The following is a 21,643-nucleotide window of genomic DNA, read 5'->3' as shown; positions in this document are numbered from 1 at the left end:
CCCCCCCCCCCCCCCCCCCCCAGCTAGACCTACAGCCAGCAGCCCCTCCCTTCACTCCCTCCACCCTCCTCCAAGAGGCTGTTTCTCACCCTGCTCTAGGAATGTCCTTTCATAGCCTAACCTTTGTGCTCTCCCCTCTGCTGCTACCCTCCCAGTTATGGAAGCCATGGCAACAGGAGGGGGGTGGCCAGGGAGACAGGGTTGCCTAGCAACCAGGAGTTTCCGGCCTCTGTCTCTGGGGTGACAGGTGGCTTTGCGAGTAGAGCAGCTGGGGTGAGGAAGGAAGGAGAGGAAGAGGATGAGTGCAATCTGACCCCCCAAACTGTAACCCCAGAGACTGCTTCTCTATGGGTAGCAGGGGGCATGAAGGAGAGTTCCCTGTAAGGTGGGAAATGAAGGGAGCAGGATGCTCTCAGATCTTTGCCCTTGCTTTTCCCCAGCACCCCATTTATACCTGGGTGCCTGTGTCCAGGAGTGTGTGCAGAGAAAAGACTGTCTTGAGGAGGGCAGGTGTGGAGATGGAGACTCTGTTAAAGAGTGAACTTGGGCCCCTGGTAGCTTTGGGGAGCAGCCAGGATTCCCACAGCAATAAGACTGACATGGGTTAGATTTGAAGCAGAACTTCCACGGAGAAAAGTGGGAAGTGAAGAGAACACTAACCAATCTCCTTCCAAAACAAAACACAAAACAAAAAACCAAGTCCTCTCCCGGCTCTCTAGCCGTTCCCCAGCTTCTGGATGAAGAGCAAGGGGAGGGTCTAGATGATTCCCAAGGTCTGTGCTCCAACTCTTAGCCACTGATCTACCCTGGCAGGGAACCACCCCTAAGCCAGCTGGTGTCCGACTCAGACTCAGAGCTGGACAGCACAGAGCGGCTGGCCCTGGGAAGCACAGACACCTTGTCCAATGGACAGAAAGCAGATCTGGAGGCTGCGCAGCGCCTAGCCAAGAGGCTGTACCGACTTGATGGCTTCAGGAAGGCCGATGTGGCACGGCATCTGGGCAAGAAGTAATGGCCCTGGGCTGGGACTGAGGCTGGGGTCAAGGAATACACCCAGGGGCAGTCCCTCACCCTCTCCAGTTAATGCCCCTAGTCTCTAGGCCACGCCCAGGGACTCTCTAGGCCACTGAGGTGACCTTGTGACCCCTACCTATCTGCCCCGCCCACAGCAATGACTTCAGCAAATTGGTGGCTGGCGAGTATCTCAAGTTTTTTGTCTTCACGGGCATGACCCTGGACCAAGCTCTCAGGTGGGTGTTGAGCCTTCTAAGGATAGTCCTGCCGGCCAGCCGTGGCATTTAGGGTTCCAGCTATATGTCTTCTAAGTTGTCTTGATATCAGTCTTCAGAGACCAGGACTTCCTGGTGAGGGGATCTCGAGTGGAGAGTGACATCTTCCTCCTCCTACCTTAGGGTGTTTCTGAAGGAGCTGGCCTTAATGGGTGAGACCCAGGAGCGGGAGCGTGTACTGGCCCACTTCTCCCAGCGATATTTCCAGTGTAACCCTGATGCCCTATCCTCAGAGGGTGAGCAGGTTGGGAGCAGGGTTGTCCCATCTGGCCACAGAGGCACACATATACAGGAGCAAGTCTTTGTGCAAGAGGCATGTGCACATGTACCAGTGTAAAATGCAGCTACATGCATGTGGAGCTGTCCATGTAGCAGGCATGTTACTAGGTCAAGGGTGTTTTGAGAGACAGATGGAGATGTGTTTGCATGAAGCTGTTCTATATGTATGTGCTGGACCGGGCTTGGCTTCAGTTCTGACTGGCTGTGCTCTGGATATTCGTGATGTCTACCAGCTTGCTTTTGTTTAGTACATTGAGGGAGCATGTTGAGTGTTGGGGGCAGGTAGGGAGCAACTTGGGGAACTAGGGAGGGGAGCTAGAGATCAGAGGGGAGTTTCTTTCGGAGGAAATGGGCTGGAGGAGAGACAGAATGGTTTCATGGAGTTCAGGTGGTAAGAAAGGGTGCAAAAGGAGGTAGGCGATGACTGTGGGAAGAACCCCTGGGGGTGGCTGAAGCTGCCAATCCATTCTCCCCTAGACGGCGCTCACACGCTGACCTGTGCCCTCATGCTCCTCAACACAGATCTCCATGGTCACGTGAGTTGGGGGCATGGCAAGTGGGAGACCAGAAAACGAGAAGCTTACAGGCTTTGGGAAGTTAAGCCTCACAGACCTCTGTTTTCCTCCCTTAGAACATTGGGAAGCGCATGACCTGTGGGGACTTCATCGGAAACCTGGAGGGCCTCAATGATGGTGGCGACTTCCCCAGGGAGCTACTCAAGGTTGGGGCGGGGGCGGGGCGGGGCGACTCAGACGGTAGCTGTTACTGGAAGGGCAGAACAGGGAACCTGCTCAGGAGCAGAGATGTAGGAAGGGAAGAGCTTGGAATTGGGACTTGTTGAGTAGCTCAGGCAGCAGGAACCTAGGCTGTAGTGACTCAGCTTGGGGACCGCCCCCTCGCCCAACCCCCATAGGCAGGCTCTTTCAGCGCATGCTCACATGCATGCACTCCTGAGGTAGAGGAAAGGGGGACCGGCTCTGGAAAGCACGTGAGCAGGCGTTCCTGAACTCTGCAATTGCTCTCTTTGGTTCCTTCCCTACCAGTGTTCACAGAGGGTGGAAGGGAGGTGTCTCTGCTGGCGCGCGGTGGGGTGGGCATGAGGACATTGCTCTCCAACTTAGTGTATAGGAGCCACAAAGCTCCTCCTGGCACCACTACTCTGGAGGGAGCCTAAGGTCAGAGGGTTAGAGCAGGCACAAAGGTTTCCCCCAGGTTTTTTTGCATCCAGAGCACAACGCTGGGACTAGCTACTGCTCTTCTGGCTCCCTTGGAAGCAAGTCCTGCACCCAGGTGCCAGGAAGGAGATAGGTGCCAGAGGGAGGGGGCCCTCTGACCCTGCCTCGCAGTTACCTCCTCTCCATGGTAGAGTGTTTTACCTCGGGAGGCCTGGACTAACTTAAAGAAGAGGGTCTCTGGGCCATTCTATACATGTGACGACACAGGACAGATCCTAGGTTGGGGTGTATTGGACACCCGAGTTTGAGGATGCATGTGAGTGGGCGCGTCCACTGTGAGTTGAGGTGTCAGTGAATTGGAGTGTTTGCAGCGTTCGTTGTGTGTGTTGTGTGTTTGTCTGTGAGTCAAGGGATCTATGTGACTTGAGGTGTTCGTGTTTTGGGGGTAGTCTGGGAATTTGTGTGTGATGCGGTGTGGTCTGCGTCTTCCAGTTGGCTGTCTGCTTTGACAGTAGAGGGTGTTTATGAGCTGTAGATGGTACCTTTTGAGGTGTACATCTGTAACTCGGGGTGAATGGGAATCGGTGCGTCTGGAAGTTGGTATGTCTGACCTCGGTGGCATATGGACTTGGTTTGGACATCGGGAGATCTGCCCAAGGGTTGGACGAGGTCATCATGACTGTTCGAAGGCCGGCCAGCGAGTCTCAGACTGGTCCACAGGCGTGGGGGTGAGGAGAGCAGGCCGACTGGGCCCTTTAGCCCTCAATTCTGACAAGCTGAAGGGTGCTCCGGACGCCTCCCACAGCCGCCTCCCGAGAGCGCGAGCTCGGCCCCCTGGCGAGACCCCACGCATGCGCCCCCGCTGGCCGCCGGCCCTCCCCACGGCGCCGGGCTCGCGCCGTGCTGCTCCGTCGCGCGACGTCCCCGCCCCAGCCCGCGCCCTCCCCTCCCGCCGGCGCCCCCTCCTTCTGCGGAGCTGCGGAGCCCACGGCGCCGCCGCCGCCGAGCGCTCGGTGCGTCGGTGGGAGCCGGCGGGCTCGGGCCAAGCGCTCGCGCTGGCTGTCGGGGAGCCGTCCGCGGCCGTCCGGGCGGGCCGGGGCCGAGGGCGGGCGGGGGCATGGCCGGGGGCCGCGGCGCGGCGGGCGGGCCAGCATGATCGGCGTCAACAGCATCCACAGCAGCGCGGGGCGGCTGCGCTCGCGCTCGCTCTGCTCCGTGCGCTACGGGCGCACCCACCGCGGCGCGGAGACCCTATGCTACGGCTGGCCGCAGCGCTCGCGCAGTCTCAAGCCCGTGCTCTACACCGACCTGGTGGTCAGCCGCCTGCAGAGCCGCAAGAAGAAAAAGGCGGTGAGGGCGTGGGGCCCGCGGCCCACACCAGGCCGGGCGGCGAGCGAGGGGGCGGCTTGAGGGAGGTGCGGAGGGCAGCAGAGCGAGCGAGCGAGGAGGGCATGGGTGAGGATGAAGGTGGCTGGAGAGCCCAACAAGGATGGAACTCCTGGGCAGCTAGAGATGGGCTATGGGGGAGGGCCAAGGTGGACCTGCCTCACCAACCACAGTATTCTGGGTGCGGAGGGTTTTCTGGATGGGAACAGGATATTGGGTTCTGTGATAGGGTTCAGGACTTTCAGAGGAAAGAAGGTGTGGTTGTAGGCAGAGGCAGTGTTGAGGAGGGCAAAATGAAGAACTAGAAGGCTGGAGACAAGGGTTGCAGGTTGGACCTTAACAGTTACTCCAGCCTCCTGGCTTGATCCGTGGGAAGTGAGAGGGTTCGGGGTCTGCGCCCTGCTAGCTTTGACTCAGTTGTTTGGGAGCTGTGTGTTGATTAGCCTTGTTTGTGTTGTGTGGAGTGGAGGCTTTGCGGTGCACCTACCTGCAGACAGGATGTGCAGGAATGGAGTGCTTAGCTAGCCTTGTGGCTGGGCATGACTATGGGCAGAAGGAGTCGGAGCCTGTGGTGTGTTGGGAGAATGAGGGGGTGCTGTGTCCCAGCATCGGGAAGGAGTCGACGTCACCACTGCACCCAACTCACGCGCAGGCAGCATCACGGCCCCACAGCAAAACACGCACATGCTGGGGACACACCCACTCACAGACAGGCTGGCAGAAGCGCCCCCACAGTTGGAGTTGCTGGTATATTCTAAGCCATTCCCAACTACAGGGGTCTCGTACACCACTCCTAAAGGCCATTCTCTCTTTTGTTACTGCATGGCCCTCAGATGTTCCTAGGCCAACTTTGCAGAGGGGAAGTGGTCGGTTCAGGGCCTGGTTTGAGGTAGACAGTAATTGGAAGCTGGAAACTATGGTTTCAGTCGTTGGTTGTTGACACACCAGCAGTATGAAGAATGGCTGAGCACTGAGCCCCTTGGCATCTGGCTTGATGGCGTTGGGGGAAGGCTCACTCTGTCCTCAAGCTGGGAGCCAAAGAGGGTGAAAGGGTGAATGCTCCCGTGGGGCCTCAGTTTCCCCGTTTGCTCTGTGTGGGTTTATGCTGTGAAATCTGGCCAGAACACACGGTTGGGGGAAGGAGGATTTCTTTGGCTTCCTCTCAGATTCTATTTAGGGTTACACTTCTCCTACCAGGCTCTGAGCAGGAGAGTCCCTTGATGACAAGCAACAGCACCTGGCAGTTACTATGTCCCAGCTGTGGCTCAGGGTTCCCTGTGCTGACTGGCCGATTGCCCCTACACACGATCTGCCGGTTCTCCCTGGAGAAACCGGTCCACATCAGGCAGTTGGAGATCGATCAGCCTGGGTCTTGGTGTTTTATTCCGGAGCCGGGATTGCAGTCTTTGTGTCCCTCTTTGAGTTCCGTTTCCTCTCCCAAGTTAGCAGGAGGGCTCTGAGCTCTGACACTGGTGTATGTGAATACCTCTCACAGGGTTAATCCACATCCCTTGCTTTGTCTCTCTCCAGGCCTTGTACAGCTCCATCAAGAATGAAAAATTGCAATGGGCCATGTGAGTGCTGGGGCTGTTGGGTTGGGTTGGAGCATGAGGAAGGGGACTGGGGCTTGGGTACAATGATGGGGTGGGAGGCCCCAAGAAGCAGCAAGGCTACCTTATTTCCTTCTTTGGAAATGCCTGCCCAGACTTGGGGTCTGTCTTGTGTCTAGCTCTGTTGTTTTGACAAGCTGGGCTGAGGCAGTGGGGGGGGGGGAGGGATGAAACATAAAAGGAGGTCGGTCCCTGGCAGCCGGAAGAGAAGAGAGCACATTAACTCTGGGGGTACACAAGGTTACCTTGGAGTGCCACAGAACAAGGAAGCAAGTTTTCTCATTGTGTTGGAAGAGTTCTCTGTGAAGAAGGTCCAGTTTAGTCTTTGGGGCCCCAGGCTGGAAGAGCCCTTCTAAACACCAGTAGACACAGTAGTCTCTGCTGTCTGTTGAGCCAGACTCAGTGCCCTTCAAGGGAGGGGATCAAGAACGGCTTTCTGGAGGCCAGCCTTGAAGTCTAGTGTTTTGTAGGAGATAAGGGGGAAGCTGGTATTAAGGGGAAACAAGGTTGTGACTGAAGTTAGTGTGGAAGGGGAGGTCACAGGCCTGTCTGGGGTGACTGGAAAGAGAGGGTTAGGAAAGAAGTCACACAGGGCCCATGTAGGAGGCAATGGTTTATTGGAAATTGTTGAGCAAGGCAATGGGAGTCTGAGTTTTCTATCTTGACAGGATTTACAAAGGAACACATTGCGGGTGGGGGCATCCTAGGACGTCACCTTTAGCTTTTAGATTTCTGAGACAGGGTCTCAAGACAGGCTGGCTTGGATGTGACTGCCCTGCTGTCACATCTCCAGTGGTGGGGTTATAGGCACGAGCCTGTTCACCTCTTCCTTCTGGCTCCACATAACCAACTGTGAGCAGAGCCGGGTGTTAGGTGTGGTTAGGACAGAGCTGAGCCACACGTGTCTGTCCAGGAGAAAAGTGTGAGGACTGGGCATGTGCAGAAACAGGGACACGGCAGGCATCCACATGGTGGGGGGAGGGAAGGCCCCCGATGTGGTCCTACCCCAGGTAGCTCTCATGCCAGGGAGGACACAGACCTGGAGCCTGTGGAGCCCTACTGAGACAGCAGAGCCTCTGGCCGAAGGGAGTCCCTGGCAGCTCCTAGTCACTAAGGAGGCATTCTAGGCTTGTGTGGCCATGTGGCCAGCACTCTTTGAAACAGTCACATCTGCAGAGACGAGGAGGAGCTGCGAAGGTCTCTGTCCGAGTTGGCCGACCCTAACCCCAAGGTCATCAAGCGGGTCAGCGGAGGCAGTGGCAGCAGCTCCAGCCCCTTCCTGGACCTGACTCCTGAGCCCGGGGCAGCTGTCTACAAGCACGGGGCCCTGGTGCGAAAGGTGCACGCAGACCCTGACTGCAGGAAGAGTATGTGGCTGTGCGGAGACTGGGGGATGGATGGGAGTGGGCCTTCCTCAGGCCACCCTGACCTGCCTTCCCTCCCTAGCACCTCGTGGCAAGCGGGGCTGGAAGAGCTTCCACGGGATCCTCAAGGGCATGATCCTCTACCTGCAGAAGGTGCGGGGCCAGGAGTGGGCGGGGCCAGGAGTGGGCGGGGCTAGGAGTCGGGCTGGCTTGGCAGAGGGGATTAGGTGCCTGGAGATGGCCAGGCAAGGACTGGAGCAGGACGAGATGGGCACCCCCTTAGGAGGAGTATCAGCCTGGGAAGGCTCTTTCCGAGGCAGAGCTGAAGAATGCTATCAGCATCCACCACGCCCTGGCCACCCGCGCCAGCGATTACAGCAAGAGACCACACGTCTTCTACCTGCGCACAGCTGACTGGCGGGTCTTCCTCTTCCAGGCTCCGTGAGTGCTTTTCCTTACCCATTCCACACCCTGCGCCCTGGATTCCTCTTTCCTTGTAATACCTCACTCCATGGACCAGAGACATTGCTTATTTGGTAGAGAGATTACGTAGCATGCAGAAGGTCCTGGGTTCGATCCCCAGCCCTCCCTGTACATGCCAGACCTGGTGGTACATGCCTATAGTTCCAGCGCTTAGGAGGTGGAGGCAAAAGAGTCAGAAATTCAAGGTCTTCTTTGACAGTGTGGCCAGTTTGAGCCTAGCCTGGTATACTTGAGATCCTACCTCAAAACAAACAACAAATGACCAAGACCCGATTCCAGGTCGGGACTGGCACTCCTGGACAGGAACCTGGGGTTCCTATGTTGTCTCCCTAGGAGCCTGGAGCAAATGCAGTCCTGGATCACTCGCATCAATGTGGTGGCTGCCATGTTTTCTGCACCCCCCTTCCCAGCTGCTGTTAGTTCTCAGAAGAAATTCAGCCGTCCTCTGCTGCCCAGCGCTGCCACCCGCCTCTCCCAGGTAGTCCCAAATGGCTCAGTCCCCCTGTGGGAAGTCAGTGGGATGGAAGGGGGCGGGGCGGTAAGCCATACTCAAGCCACACTGCATGTGTGGCTAGACATCTGTGCAGGAGTCCTGCGTGGGTCATGAGAGGGAGGCAGCCCCTTGATAAAATTTCCACAAAGGGCCTGTAGACTGGTGACACTGACCAGACCTCCTTGGCTGTTAGGAGGAGCAGGTGAGGACCCATGAGGCCAAGCTGAAGGCCATGGCCAGCGAGCTGAAAGAGCACCGGGCTGCGCATCTGGGAAAGAAGGCCCGAGGCAAGGAGGCGGATGAGCAGCGGCAGAAGGAGGCCTACCTGGAGTTTGAGGTGAGCCTCCTTGCCTGGGGTCTTGGCATCTCCCACGCAGGGCCAGGCTAGGGATAAGGGTCTGATAGCCAAGCATGGAACCCAGCTATGTGCCTGGCAGATCTCTAAGTCTTCATTTTCTCTGGGGGATCGAGGCTAAATCCCATATGCACTAGGGTCAGGTGGCACGGCTGTTATTTAGTCTGTCTGCAGCCCTAGTAAAAGCTACAGAAAGGCCTGCTGTCACCACGGGCGGTTCGGAGAGCTTGGAGAGGGCCAGTAACCTCTCAAAAATGTCTTCTGGGACCCAGCATCTATCTGCTTGCTGGGGGGTGGGGTGGAAAGGGCCAGAGGAGGGGGCAGGTCATTATTGCTCCGGCCTTCTGTCTCAGAAATCCCGCTACGGCACCTATGCAGCGCTGCTTCGAGTCAAGATGAAGGCAGCCAGCGAGGAGCTGGACACCATAGAGGCAGCACTGGCCCAGGCTGGGAGCACGGAGGATGGATGCCCTCCACCTCACTCCAGTCCTTCCCTGCGGCCCAAGCCCACCAGCCAGCCCCGGGCTCAGCGTCCTGGCTCAGAAGCCCCAGCTGGAACAGGCAGTAGCAAGGCCAAAGCCCTGAGCAGGGCGTAGGAGCGATGGGGGCAGTGCCCGCTGGGCACCTGCATGATGACATACATGGTCCTGCCCGAGCTCAGCTAGCCTCGGGCCAGCCACGAGGGCCTCCTGGTCCAGGGCCCGACCGCGCCGGACGCGGTGTCCGGGGCAGGGCAGGGCTGAGCCGGGCCTCAGAGCCTAGGCTGAGGGTCTCTCAGAGACCCCCTTTTTGTGATAATGTTTTGCACTTTTTCGTACAGGAAGGGTGGGTAGGGTGGGAGGGGCCCATGCCCCTAATTTTTGATGGGGTTTCCTTTCCTTTCTTCCTTCCTTCCTTTCCTTTCTTTCTTTTGTCTTTCTTTTTTTTCTTTTCTTTTCTTTTCTTTTTTTTCTTTTCTTTTCTTTTTTTTTTGTGGGGGAGGACTGATCAAGTTTCTGCTTTCTGCTGAGACCACCCCACCCTCACACCAGCAATACCCCTCCATCCTGGGGCCTGGCTCAGACAGAGGCCAGGAGTTGGGGCTGAGCTGGTCCCCCTCGTTCTCCCCAAGGGCTCGCCTCTCTCTTTGCAGAGACAGAGGAAGGGCATCTATGTTGAGGCCCCATCCACAGGCTGGGGTGGCACGGCCTGCTTCCCTTCTTTTGTGGGCCCTGCCCTTTGTACAGCCTCCACTCTCATTAAAACTGCTCTGAATTGCTGGCTGGGCCTCCTCCTCTATTCTCGCTCAGGGACTGGGATGGGCAGCACATTGGGGTTGCTGTACCGTAAGTTGGGAAGGGTCCTCCCCTTTATTTGGCCCACCGAGGTGTGGGCTTGAGGTTTAAATAAGATTTCGATTAGGCAGGGATGCTGTACAGAGGGTTCCTGGTGGAAGTTGACTGGGGGGGGGGGGAGCATTCAGTGCACCTGAGGCTGGGGGTGCCCGTGGCAGAGCCCTCCTGGAGGCTCAGGGGGTGGACACAGCTTCTCTGCCTCCTGCTCCACTGACTGGCTCCCATAGGCACTGTCTTCTTTCGCCTCTGCTAGGGAACAGGGGAGAGTCAAGCCTTGGGCCTCCTCCCCTCAGCCCAGACCTTCCAAGCCGGTGCCCTTACCTGTGCTGGGCAGCTTGTCGCGGGTCTCAGGACCTTTCAGCAGCCTGACTCCCTCATGGAGACCCATGTCGGACAAGGCCTCCAATAGACCCACCAAGTCCCCACCAGCCAGCTGCCGAGAAAAGGCGACAGGAGGTCTGAGCGATGCTTAAGGTGTGGGGTAGAAAGTCTTGGGGGAGGGGACTCTGAGAGGCCAAGGCTTTAGGCTTCCAGGAAGGGTACAGGCTGCCTCACCTTGTAACTACGAAGGAGACTGCCGCTGGGAGACGGGGTCTTCCTGTATGTGTCCACCAGGCTTCTCAGCCCCAGACGCTCTGCCAGCTCTGCCCAGCTGCCCTGGGCTTCGGGCCCATCCAGCAGTTGCTCCAGGTTCTGCAGGGCTGCATCCCCCAGTGACAGCCCTGGCCCTGGGGGGACAAATACGGACCTGTGAGTTAGTTAAGAGGCATGCAAGGACACATACCCAGACACAGCTTCTCTCCCTGGTAACCTGACAGACATGGCAGACAGGTCAACGGGACACGGATGGAAGAGGGGCTAGAGAAAGGGAGTCCTCGCCAGAGTCCCTAAGGAGATCGCCTCTGGAAGGAGGTGCCTGAGACCGCCACAACCTCACCTGCAGGGCTGGGTGGGGCCAGGGGTGGCTCCGTGGTGTTCTGAGCAGCATTTAGCAGCAGAGTCTTCACCTGGGGAGAAGGTGTTAACTGTCATCTGGACCTTAAGCCCAGCTCTCCCTACGTCCATCATCTGGGCCACATCCCCAAGTCTAGAAGGTCCCCAGTCCCCACCTTAGTATTTGTATTGCAAGGGTGGCCTCACCTTGGTACTGCGAGTGAGGTCAAGAGGGGTATGGCCTCGGAAGTTTCTCTGGCTATCCCTCTCAGGCCCTTCAGAGTCTGAGTCACTCCCAGAGGTAGAGGGTGAGGGCAGCGGGCACAGAGGTTCCTCATTCTCTGCATGGATGTCAGCACCTGGAGGAGGGAGGCGGTCCTCAGGAGAGACTAGTGGAGGCTCCTACACTGAGGACTGAACCATGGGGAGCTGGGGAGATCCCTTCTCTCCCTTGCCCTTCATACACCAAGGGTGAAACTGACCAGCCTTCAGAAGGAGGCGAGTGAGAGTTGGGGACCCGAGCCCAGCTGCCAGGTGGAGGGGCGTGTTTCCAGCAAAGGTCCGGGCATTCACATTAGCATGGAGCTGTAGGGCGCAAGCAGAGAGCAGCATGGTCCAGCCAGCCAAGCCCTTCCCACGCAGATCTTCATCATTCTGGGTCCTCCCACAATCCTCAGCCCCAGCCCTTCCACAGTCCTCATTCCCACCTTTGTGACCAGATGGGTGACCAGCCCCAGCTCCTCCATCTCTGTGGCTAGATGCAGGGGGGTTCGGCCTCCCTGCCTCTCCGCTGCCTCCACTTCAGCTCCACAGTCAACTAACAGATCCAGGCACTCGGGGCTTCGGGCATGGACTGCCAGGTGTACGGGGTATAGTCCTAGAGAAATAGCGCACGCAGCCTGCAGCTTTGACCCTCAAAATGGCCTCCGCATGCACTCTGACCAGGCAACCTCCACTCGTGTTTATTGATCATATACACTCCTCGGTCCCCACCCTCGTCACCAGGACTGGAGGAGGTTGGAAACTTACCCTCAAAATCAGGCATGTGCAATATTTGGGGCACAGCATGGGCTCCGCTGCGCAACAGTGCCTGCAACAGCTCTGGGGCTGCAGCACCTGCCCGGAGTGCCAAGTGGAGGGCGGAGTCTCCGTGGCGATCCAGCAGCGTGGGGTCTGCACCCACTTGCAGCAGGAAGCTCACCACCCTTGTCTGCCCAGTGATTACTGCCAGGTGCAGAGGTGTCTGAGGAGAGAGGCAGCATGAGCCAAGCCCGCTCCGGCTTTGGACTCCCTGCCTTCAACCTCTTCCCAAAGGCTTCCCCTTACCTGGTGCAGGTGGTTGGTGAGGTTGATGACCCCGAGGTACTGAGCATGATAAATGACATGGGCTATCTGCTCAATGACACCAGTCTGCCCGTGGATGATGGCCAGGTGCAGCGGCCTGGGGGTTGGAGAGTGAGACTTTGTCCTCAGAAACCCAGCCACCCAGAGCAGCAGCATCTGTCCCCAAAACTCCACACTTCCGCGATCTTCTTTACTGAGGCCCCTTGAAACCTAAATGTCATCATCTTCATCTTTTGTCACCCCTTGTTAGTGTACCCCGTCACAGCTAATAAAATTGAAGGTCGTGGAGAGTAAATATCTTTAACAGAACTAGAGAACAGCGAGGACCCGAGACCAGATCTGTCCAAGTCTGGGGTTCAGCTCTTGGTAGATTCCTCTACCTGAACCTGGTAGCAGAAGACCCCAGCCACTGGAGGTCCCACGGACGCCCGTCCTCTGGTTGCTTACGTGTCTCCGTTCTCGTCTTGTGCCATCAGCAGGTGGCGCTGTCCCGCTAGCAGAGCACGCGCGTCTGCCGTGACGCCGTAGTCCAGCAACGCTCGGGCGCTGCGCTGCGCCAGACCGAACAGGCGCGCGTTGTACTCGCGAGCTAGGGGCGACAGGGCGCGTGGGTGCGGGCCAGATCCCCAGCTTGGCGCGCGCCCACCCCCAGCGTTCCTGAGATGTACCTCGTTGCAGTGTGTCGAGGGCCTGCGGTTCGCCCTGGGGGGCCTCCGGGGGCGTCCTGGGCTCCTCTGCCCCCTCACCAGCATCAGTGTCCCGTCTAGAGCCGGCCATCTGCGCTCCACCTCCCCCACCCGGGTAGCAGCCCATTGGGGCTGCACCGGATTGGTAGGGGTTGTAGGCCAAGGAGGAGGAGAAAAAGCCGAGGCTGCCACCTGTGGGCATGGGGAAGGCAGTGTGAGTTGCCAGCCAGGACTCTCCCAGTTTCCTCTCCTAACTTCCTTTATCTCCTCCATCCTTCTCCCTGTCACTTGCACCTCCTCACCTCCTCCAGCGCCTCCATAACCCCCAGCGGAGCCCCCAGAACCTCCACCCATGTGGGATCCGCCCCCGAAGGGCTGGGAGAAGGTGGGCAAGGCCTTTCTCCGCTTCCTCTGCACTTCCTCCTTGTCTAGGGGGAAAGAGAAATGGGGTGTTAAGACCTAATATAGATCAGACCCTAGATTCCTCCAGCTGACTCCTGGGAGCCAACTCTAGGCCACCTCCTGGCCCGCCTCGCTCCGTCCAGCCTTTGGGAATGCTGAAGCCCGACTCACCTTCCACAAGAGGGTAATACGTGAACTGTTTGGAGTCAGAGACATCGCCCCCACGCTTGCGTTTCAGCTGCAGGAACACTGTTACAGGCCTCTCGATCTTCATCTTGTGATAGGGTGGGGTCCGGAACACAATGGCATACTGGGGTGGAGGATGGGAGAGCAACATGGTGTCAGTAAGGTGTCTTCATAGTTCTGTCTCCAGGACAGAACCTAGTCCCTCAGTACCTGTTTATGAACGTCTGTGGGAGAGAAGTCCCCAAAGGCTTGCCATCCGTTCTCATCATCCTCATAGAACCGAACCTCAATGTCGTCTACAGAGAAAAGTGAGGCTTAGCGGCAGGGAGAACCTGCAGCCCCACTGCATTGATCCCCAAATTGCCCTTACAGCCACCCTAACGTTTCCAGCTCCCAGAGGGTTTCTGCCTCACCTTTCTGCACCTTATCACAGAGCAAATAAACTTCGTCTCCACCACGCACGGAACCTGCTGTCTTGTCCATTCGGGAAATCTTCAGGTTTGAGGCCCCTGGAGACTCTATAAGGCGGGGGGGGGGGGGGGGATGGGTTAGGGACACATTGAAGGGGTTTGAAGGCTAGGTGGGGTCATTATTAAACTTCAAGAAATGCAGTATTCACATTTACCACTCAGAAGCAACACTCAGACGTTCTGACGACCACTCACCCCACACGTGGCAGGGCCAGGTTCAGACCCCATAGCTGGAAGGTATCTCAAGTGCCCCTTTGGGTACGCACACTTGGCACCCTGCGGAATACTCACTGCTGTCATGGATGGGCTGGGAGATCACAGGTTTCAGGGGCAAGGAGAAGGAACCATCACTAGCTCGAAGGAAAGCTGAGAAGCGCAGCCGCACGATGCTCAGATCCATGACTTTCTTCAGCTCTTTGGCCTCCTGCTCTAGCTCCCGCCGCTCTGCCTCTGGATGGACAACGTGGGTGGTGTGAGCTCTGGGCTCCTCTTCCCTGCTCCTCTCAGAACACCTCTCGGACCACCCCTTGTTACCATACCTGTAAGGCCCTGAGGCTTGGAGCGGAGACGCTGCCTCTGAAGTTTCTGGATCATAATCTCCATCATGTTCTTCTTGGTTACATGCAGGACACCCAGATTATTAAATCTGGAGAGGATAAGGAGGAGGGCTTTGACCATGAAGCCCTTTCCTCCTGAGGCACCCCCTAGCTCCCCCCAACCCATGCGCTCCACCCCTCATGGCCAGGCTCATCCTGGCTCTGTTCTCCAAGGAAACTGTTCTTTATAGTAGAGCCCTGAGGTTCCGGGGCCAAAGTAAATCTCCCCATGTTGTGTGCTAGTCACACAGGTGGGGCTGAGATGAGACCTAAGGCTGGCAGGCAATGAGCATCCCTCTGGGGGCCAGGGCCAGGGCCACCTACTGAGCAGTCATGTCCTTGGGTCCTACAGACACAGCACACACCCCCAGCTCTGAACACTGCTTGCCCACCAGACTGTGGGCATGAGCACGAGGTGGGTCGCTGTGTGTCACCAGGTCCACCTCAATCTTGGCCGGTCCTTCGTAGTTACAGATCTGAGAATGGCAAAGGATCATCAGTAGTAGCCCTGGATACACCGCCCCTACCCTCAGGTGTCATCTGAGCTCACCTTGACAGTGGGATAGGTCTTCCGGCCCTTCTCACTGGAGGCACCTGGCAGACCTCCATGGGAGGGGCCTTCACAGCCATATCGAAATCTGAAGCCTCGCTGAAGGTTCCATGGCAGACATTGCGATCAGGAGAGGCAACCCTCCCCCGTCACCCCCACAAGGCAACCACTGGCCATCACTGACCACAGTGGCCAATGTCTCTCCTCCTCATAACCCCCCAACATATCAGCAGCAATCAATCATCCGATCGGTAGTTATAACTACCCCCCCACTTGTCCCCAAAGGTGAAGCCACCACCCCTCTGTCACTCACTTACCTGTTTGGGCTGTTCCACAATCACCAGATAAGGGCCATCAGCTGGAAATAGAGGGGCCTTGCTGAACCAGGATCTCTGAGACCATCCCTCAGTGGGGCCTCCAGGGGACACGCTCAATCTCCTCTAGGTTCTGAGACACTGAGAGGCCAAAGACCTACTGACCTGTCTCCGGGGCTGGCTCCTTAGGCTCCACGATGGAGGGGCTGAATTCAAAATCATCATATTCGGGGATGCCATCGAGACCCTGGGTTATAGACCGAGAAGGTGGCAGCTGAATCAAGGGTCCCCCAACCCCCCAAACCCTCTGCAGTCACTTCGTGGACTCCTCCCCAAGCTAGGAGGAAGCTCATTTCTGGGCAGGGTTTGCAGACAGCACAGACTGGCAGACTAAGACAATTTGAAGACAGTGCAGAAGTAGGGGAGTGGAGGAGCGTCCAATAGACAAGCAGACACAGAGGGCACCCGCCGCCCTCAGGGTCAGGCAGTGTGACTCACTGGATCGTAGCAATTGTCCATATCTCTGGGCTAGGCCCTGCTGTGTCTTGCGGCTTCGGGCCCCGGTTCAGCTTCCCAGAGTTTCAGATGCCCGCCTAAGGTGAAGAGAGGCGCGGGAGGGGAAAGAGTGAAAGAGATCAGGATAGGGGTGGGTAGGAGGAGAGGGGTGGACAGGGGAGGGGGGCTCAGATCTGGGGGAGGGTCTGATCTCCTCCAGCCGCCCGTCCGGGCGTGGCGGGTAAGATCCGGTGGAGGTCGAGATCCGGAGCGGGGCTGGCCCGGGGAAGGGGCAGAAAGTTAGTGCTGCTTAGGAAAGTCCCGAAAATACCAGGGGGGGAGGCGGAGCCGGAGGGGGCGGGCCTGGAAATGACGCCGGGGCCCCGCCCCCGCGGCGGGAGGGGCGGGAGGCCCAGGCGGTTCCTGGTTCCCCGGCAGCCGCTGTAGCCCCTAGGGCTCAGTCGGGGCCTAGCCCGCCTCGCCCCCTCTCCGCGACCTGGAGCAAACTTGGGATTTTCAGCCAGCGTGGAGGACACGGCTGATTCACCCAGGGGCTTTTGTGGGGACATTCCTGCCGTCGGAGGCCCCTTTTCCGAATGGCCCGTAGGCGGGGGCTCTTCCAGTGGGGCCTCGGGGTTCTGCCCAGAGACTGTGATTCGGGCCTCAGGGTGGGGGGGGGGAAGGAGTTTCCCCCTCCACGGTCTCTAGCGATTCCGTCTTAACTTCCCGGATTCTCCCGCTGCACCTGCTCCCGGTGGCCGGGCAACCGGGCGCATCCCGCCCTCCCCGGCGACCCCAGTCCCAAAGCCAGTGTAACGCGCGTGTGACCGTTGTAGGAATGTGCGTTTCAGCCCTAATGTCTTGTGTGCTGGGTGAGTGGTGGCAACATGGCACGTGCAAGTGAGCGTTCGTCCACACAGGTGAGTCCTTGTGCTGCTCAGTGTTGGGCACACGTCTGTGCACGTCTGGATGTCCGTGCGCAGGCGCCGGTGCACTGGTACGCTGTGAGTGCGTGTGCGGGGCTCACACCGGCCGGCTGTGCGCAGGCCAGCTAAGGGCAGGCAGACGTGTGGATGATGTGTAGCAAAGTGTCCTGTTCTTGTGCGCGCTCACTGGAGGTGGCGTCCAGCCCCAGGCTGTCATCTAAAGTCCTCCTTCCCTCCCTCTCCATTCCCTGGACACTCAGGGGTCTGAACCCGGCCACTCACCGCGGTGGCGGCTCTGGTTCCGACTTCTTTCCGAGCCCTTCCCCGGACCGGTCGTTGCTCCTCTCCAGCCAAAGGGCTCCAGCCGGGAAAGCCCCTTTCGGCCCCCCGAGGGGGGGAATTCCCGTGACGATCCCGTGCGTCACTCCCCATGTCCTTTTTTATTGGTTGAAAGTTTAACTCCAGGACGCTTGTAGCCAACCCGGAGCGACGCAGGCGCGCCCCTTTCGGGGAAGGCTGGCCCAGGACTGGCCGCGGGGTGTCACCCAGCGCTAGTTCTGCTAGGGACCGGCGAGGCGGGACGGCGGACCCAGCGCTGGGCGCGGCTCGGATCTCTGCACCCTTCCAGGCTTGCCCGGGACCGTTACGGAGTCCAGTGGGCCACTTGGCTCTTGCTATGCCCAGAGCTTGGCTATCTCTGAGACCCGGGAAACCGGGTTAGCCCAACACTCCAGTCACCTCCCAGAGAGGAACCTCCTAGCTGGGAAGTAAAGGGAAGAGGAAGGAGTTCGATCTTGCGGTCAGCTCCAGATCGCCATCTAGCGGCCTTTCTGGAGCCGCAAGGAAACTCTGGGGTCAACTGTCTTAGTTTCCGGGCTTCAGGAAGAGATAACTTGTTTATTCTGTAAGTGGTGGGTTCACGGGGCCAAGGCTTTTAGGATGACCCGTTGGAGAATCAATGTGCTGGGGGAAGAAAAGAAGAAGGAAGAGAAGAAAGATGTTTGCCTAGGAGTCTTAGGCCTCGTTCATCCACCACAGATGAATAGTCTCAACTATTTGAGTTGAAAGGCGTCCAACCGGGTGTGGCGAAATGCACCTGCAGTCCCAGCTTTCTTGAAACCAAGACAGATCCTAAGTTTCACACCACCCTGTCTCAACACACATGTACACAAATCTGTCCAAAGTGACTTTCAAACTTCCTCTTCTGTGGAAAATTGCCAGCGGTGTGCTTTGCATGGGTGAGGGCCAGCTGTTACCATCACAAAGGGGGTGGGAGGCTCGGGAGACCTCTCAGCGCGGAAGCACTACTGCTCTTCCGCAGGATGACGTTCTGGTCCCAGGATCCACGTGGGACAGCTCACAAGTGTCTGAAAGGACAACAGCAGGGTCCTCTGGCTCTCTCCCCGCCTCTGGGAGACCGAATTCAGGCGCACACCCTTCAATTCTTGACTACCCATTCCCAACCCCCAACACCACGTGATGACAAATAAGAAATAAAATCATTTTAGAAAGTGGCCCTGAAAAGGACTTTTCGGTGACTCCCCCCTGCACACCCCCACTGACAAGGTCAGGACAAGAGTCGCCGGCATGGGCTCTTTCTGGACCTCTGGATGTCAGCTTTCCCTGAAGGGGCTGTGTGCAGTGCATCTCTGTTCCTGAAGCTTCCTCCCTTGGGCCTGTAGTGCAGCGAGGGCTCTTCCTGGCCTCTCCTGGGCTCTCCCACAATTGGCCCTGTTGTTTAGGAGGTGATTATAGACTTGTTCTAGCACCAGGGGGAGGGAAAGGCATTCCTTCTTATCTCCCCCACCCTTATACTTTGACAGGAAGCACTTCAGATTTTTTAAAAAATTTTATTTTAGGCTATCTGCATAGATTACAGGTTGGGCCTGAAAACCTGAATCCTCGCAACTGAAACTATCCGCTTGTTTCCAATTAGGGGTGGTGCCAACTGTGTTCCCCTTAAACCGTTGGTGAAGCTAAGGCTGAAGAGGCCTAACACAACCAAACACATAGCTAGGAAGGAGAGAGAAAAGACACTCTCCTGATTCTGAGAGAAAGCTCCTCTTCCTGAACTTAATGGGAGTACCCAACCTTCCCTTTCCCAGTGGCTGTCCCAAGCAATTGTCATGGGCTGGCCTCAAACACAGAGAACCATCTAGTGTAAATCTGAGTTTTCTACACCTGCTCTGACATGAAGACCTTATGTTTATTATAAGCTTCAGCTCTACAGCTGGGCAGATGCGCATGGGCTCTAATCCTGTTCTAACCCGTCTATGGCTGCCCACTACCCAGTCACGTGCCCCATTACTTGCCAGCATCCTCTTGCCCTGGCTGCCCCTGCTCCATCAGTGTCCTCATGGTGACTCCCCTGGCGACCTTATGGTGACTCTCCCATGGTGAATCCCTTCTCTCAGTCGCTGGTCCTTACTAGAGATCAGAATTCCACCTCCTCCTCTCCTGCCCAGCTATGGGCTGATCAGCTCTTTATTAACCAATCAGAGGTGATGGGAAACAGTTTTTCTACAACATTGAGACAGGAGATGCTTGACAATCCAACATGACTGCCACCAGATCTCTGGGCGCAGTACTCAGCATCTCAGTACACAGTGCACAAAACCATCACCCAACACTTTCCCATCTTAGTCCAATAAAGGCTCTTTCTTGTAATAAACATATACATAACAACAATTATGAAAACTATCAGGTAAAAATTACACGCACGATGTCCAGTCAGTCCATTTCCATTTGGCAACCGTGGGGAAAATACTTTATCCTATCTTGGTGAGCTCAGAGTTCTATATTTAAATCCTAAATAGCTTAAGCTTAGTTGTGAGACTGTAACTGTGAGAGACCTGAGAAGGATAAATATCTCTGAGTAAACAGTAAGTGCTGAGCAAGCAGATTCCAAAGCCATGGAAACAATGGAGAGGCTGCATGCCTGCACCATCACTCAGGGTTCTCTGTGTTGTTAGAGCATCATCTTTGGCCTCCTGTCCCAGAATCTCTGACAGACTTTTCTGTGAAGCAGGAATTATGAAGGACTTGCCTACCTTGTCCTGGCACAACTTGGCAGTCAACTTCTTTCATGTCCTGCTTGCCCATGGCATAGGCAGCATGAAGTCCGCAGTTGACGCAAGGACAGGTTCTTGCCCCATGGCAGCTTGCCACAAAGAAGCAAATTTCCACTTGAAGAGATTCTTCAGTGCTCATCATCTTTTTTTTTTTTTTTTTTGACAGGGTTTCTCTGTACAGCCCTGGCTGTCCTGGAACTCACTCTGTAGATCTGTAGACCAGGCTGTCCTCGAACTCAGAAATCCACCTGCCTCTGCCTCCCAAGTGCTGGGATTAAAGGCGTGTGCCACCACTCCCGGCTCATCATCCGTTTTGAAATGGAATGGAGGTGCTGCCAGGAGCTGACATGTCTCATTGCCAAAAAGCAAGCAAGCAAGCAAACAAAAAAACCTTTTATCAATAAAACATCTTTAAATGCAGTCTTCTATAGATCGCTGAGGATTTTGAAGACCATCTATCCATAGTATATCTAAATAGGCAAACATTGCTTGTTTCTAGCTATTTACCTTATACAAGAGTTGAGACATGGGGCTGGAGAGATGGCTCAGTGGTTAAGAGCAGTGACTGCTCTCCAGAAGGTCCTGAGTTCAAATCCCAGCAACCACATGGTGGCTTATAACCATCTGAAATGAGACCTGATGGCCTCTTCTGGTGTGTCTGAAGACAGCTACAGTGTACTTACATATAATAATAAATCTTAAAAAAAGAGTTGAGACACATATACAGTGTGTTGTAGTAAAAGTAACCTTAAATTTGTATCAATATATAAAATCCACACTAATGTAAAGTATCTGTCTAGCCAATGCTCTTTAAACATAGATTTAATAATCTACCCCCTTATCCTATCATGCATATATTCCCCCTTTTTTTTTATCCCCTTTCTGTTCTTTCCTCCTAACATTAGCTATGAGAGAAAGAAGATAAAGGAAAGAAAAAGAAAGAGAAATCCTTGAACCTGCGCTCCTTCACTTTGTACCCCTCCTGACCAAGACCATTAACAGCTTGCACCAATCCCCCTAAAATGATGGCAAACACCTCTCATCCATTGAACGATCAAAAACTACTCACCCCACTTCTTGGGAATGGGCGTCATTCTTTGAAAATTATTTCTCGATGCCTAGTGACAATGTCTCTTTTGGGGGCCCTAAGAAAATTGGGATACTGGCCAGTCTTAAAAAGCTAGCTGTCACATTTGCGGTCCAGTAGCTGCGTGTTGTGAAAGTGCAGGGCTTAACTGAAGTCCTGACTGGAACCCTCTGAGGCTGGTTCAACAGGGTTGACCATTTTGAAGCTGTCCTGGGAGCTGTCTGAGATCCAGCAGCATGCTGGGATAAATATGTCTCAGAACCCTTTTCAGCATCCTTGAGAGTCAGTCTTGTTGCTGCTTTAACTCACTGGTGTCTGATTGTTTTTCTCTGTGAACTTATCAACTCTTGAAGGTAAAACACATTTCTGCATTGACACATGTATGGAATGTTGCTGAGGGCCATGTAGGAGAGATGACAAAAGGCCTTAGAACTCATGGAATGTGGCCCACTGGTTAGCACATCTGCTCTGGGTGCACCTCGGAGAGGCCCGGCCCCAAGGACCATGTGTCCTGAGGACTTCATGCTGTTACGGAGTTCTGCTCTGCTTGTTGCCCTCACATCCCTCTCAATCTAAGAATCCTATAAAAACTCTAAGCGGGTTTCCAGCCCTTCACTGGGCAGCATCATTGGCACCCACAATTGAAGTGAAAATTTCTGGTTTCTGCGGAGACTCACTTGTGTCAGGGGAGGTTTTTCTGGAAGCTGTCTTATGAGGGGATGTTTTGCCGAGGCATACACAGGGGAGAACGTTTTGCTGGGAACAGACACGTCATGTTCTTCTGGAAGCTGCCTGGAAAAGGAGCATGTAATGTT

The 21,643-nt window shown here is 56.0% G+C and overlaps 2 protein-coding genes across 5 annotated transcripts in view; one reads left to right on the top strand and one right to left on the bottom strand.

Annotated features, from left to right (window-relative positions):
- The window catches only part of Psd (pleckstrin and Sec7 domain containing), a 15,202-nt gene extending 5,509 nt beyond the window's left edge, over positions 1–9,693 (top strand). For all 3 annotated transcript variants that reach the window (XM_029544714.1, XM_021207847.2, XM_029544712.1), the window contains exons 7-18: positions 814–1,008; positions 1,170–1,250; positions 1,413–1,525; positions 2,046–2,104; positions 2,200–2,289; positions 5,660–5,703; positions 6,916–7,106; positions 7,186–7,256; positions 7,387–7,544; positions 7,920–8,064; positions 8,273–8,416; positions 8,788–9,693. In XM_029544714.1, coding sequence (XP_029400574.1) covers positions 814–1,008; positions 1,170–1,250; positions 1,413–1,525; positions 2,046–2,104; positions 2,200–2,289; positions 5,660–5,703; positions 6,916–7,106; positions 7,186–7,256; positions 7,387–7,544; positions 7,920–8,064; positions 8,273–8,416; positions 8,788–9,030 — 1,534 coding nt within the window. In that variant the 3' untranslated portion in view covers positions 9,031–9,693. The remainder of the gene's footprint in view (positions 1–813; positions 1,009–1,169; positions 1,251–1,412; positions 1,526–2,045; positions 2,105–2,199; positions 2,290–5,659; positions 5,704–6,915; positions 7,107–7,185; positions 7,257–7,386; positions 7,545–7,919; positions 8,065–8,272; positions 8,417–8,787) is intronic.
- Nfkb2 (nuclear factor kappa B subunit 2) lies at positions 9,689–17,059 on the bottom strand. 2 transcript variants are annotated; one of them, XM_021191928.2, is made up of 23 exons: positions 16,953–17,059; positions 15,748–15,842; positions 15,415–15,496; positions 15,253–15,293; positions 14,936–15,034; positions 14,710–14,861; positions 14,329–14,435; positions 14,081–14,239; positions 13,733–13,837; positions 13,530–13,615; positions 13,305–13,443; positions 13,034–13,159; positions 12,714–12,923; positions 12,493–12,634; positions 12,028–12,142; positions 11,731–11,944; positions 11,409–11,578; positions 11,184–11,286; positions 10,909–11,060; positions 10,706–10,775; positions 10,324–10,496; positions 10,090–10,201; positions 9,689–10,017 (listed from the first exon to the last, which is right to left on the bottom strand). In XM_021191928.2, the coding sequence occupies exons 2-23, from the start codon at positions 15,766–15,768 to the stop codon at positions 9,893–9,895; spliced, it is 2,703 nt and encodes a 900-aa protein (XP_021047587.1). In that variant the 5' UTR covers positions 15,769–15,842; positions 16,953–17,059; the 3' UTR covers positions 9,689–9,892. The 2 variants fall into 2 exon arrangements, with proteins under 2 accessions (XP_021047587.1, XP_021047593.1); XM_021191934.2 differs by having other exon boundaries at positions 9,756–10,014; positions 16,953–17,058.
- Positions 17,060–21,643: the final 4,584 nt, after the last annotated feature.

The sequence above is a fragment of the Mus pahari genome, chromosome 1, assembly GCF_900095145.1.
Source record: "Mus pahari chromosome 1, PAHARI_EIJ_v1.1, whole genome shotgun sequence".
Classification (NCBI taxonomy): domain Eukaryota; kingdom Metazoa; phylum Chordata; class Mammalia; order Rodentia; family Muridae; genus Mus; species Mus pahari.
Note: the sequence above shows the minus strand (reverse complement) of the source record. Positions and strands in the feature narration are given on the sequence as shown.

Bases quoted from the DNA above. Each gene is read 5' to 3' on its own strand.
- Nfkb2 (XM_021191928.2), bottom strand. From the start codon at position 15,768: ATGGACAATTGCTACGATCCA. The intron at 13,444-13,529 runs GTACTGAGGGAC...CCTCCACCCCAG, and splicing joins CCACAGACGTTCATAAACAG to TATGCCATTGTGTTCCGGAC. The intron at 13,160-13,304 runs GTGAGTCGGGCT...CTTTCCCCCTAG, and splicing joins GTATTACCCTCTTGTGGAAG to ACAAGGAGGAAGTGCAGAGG.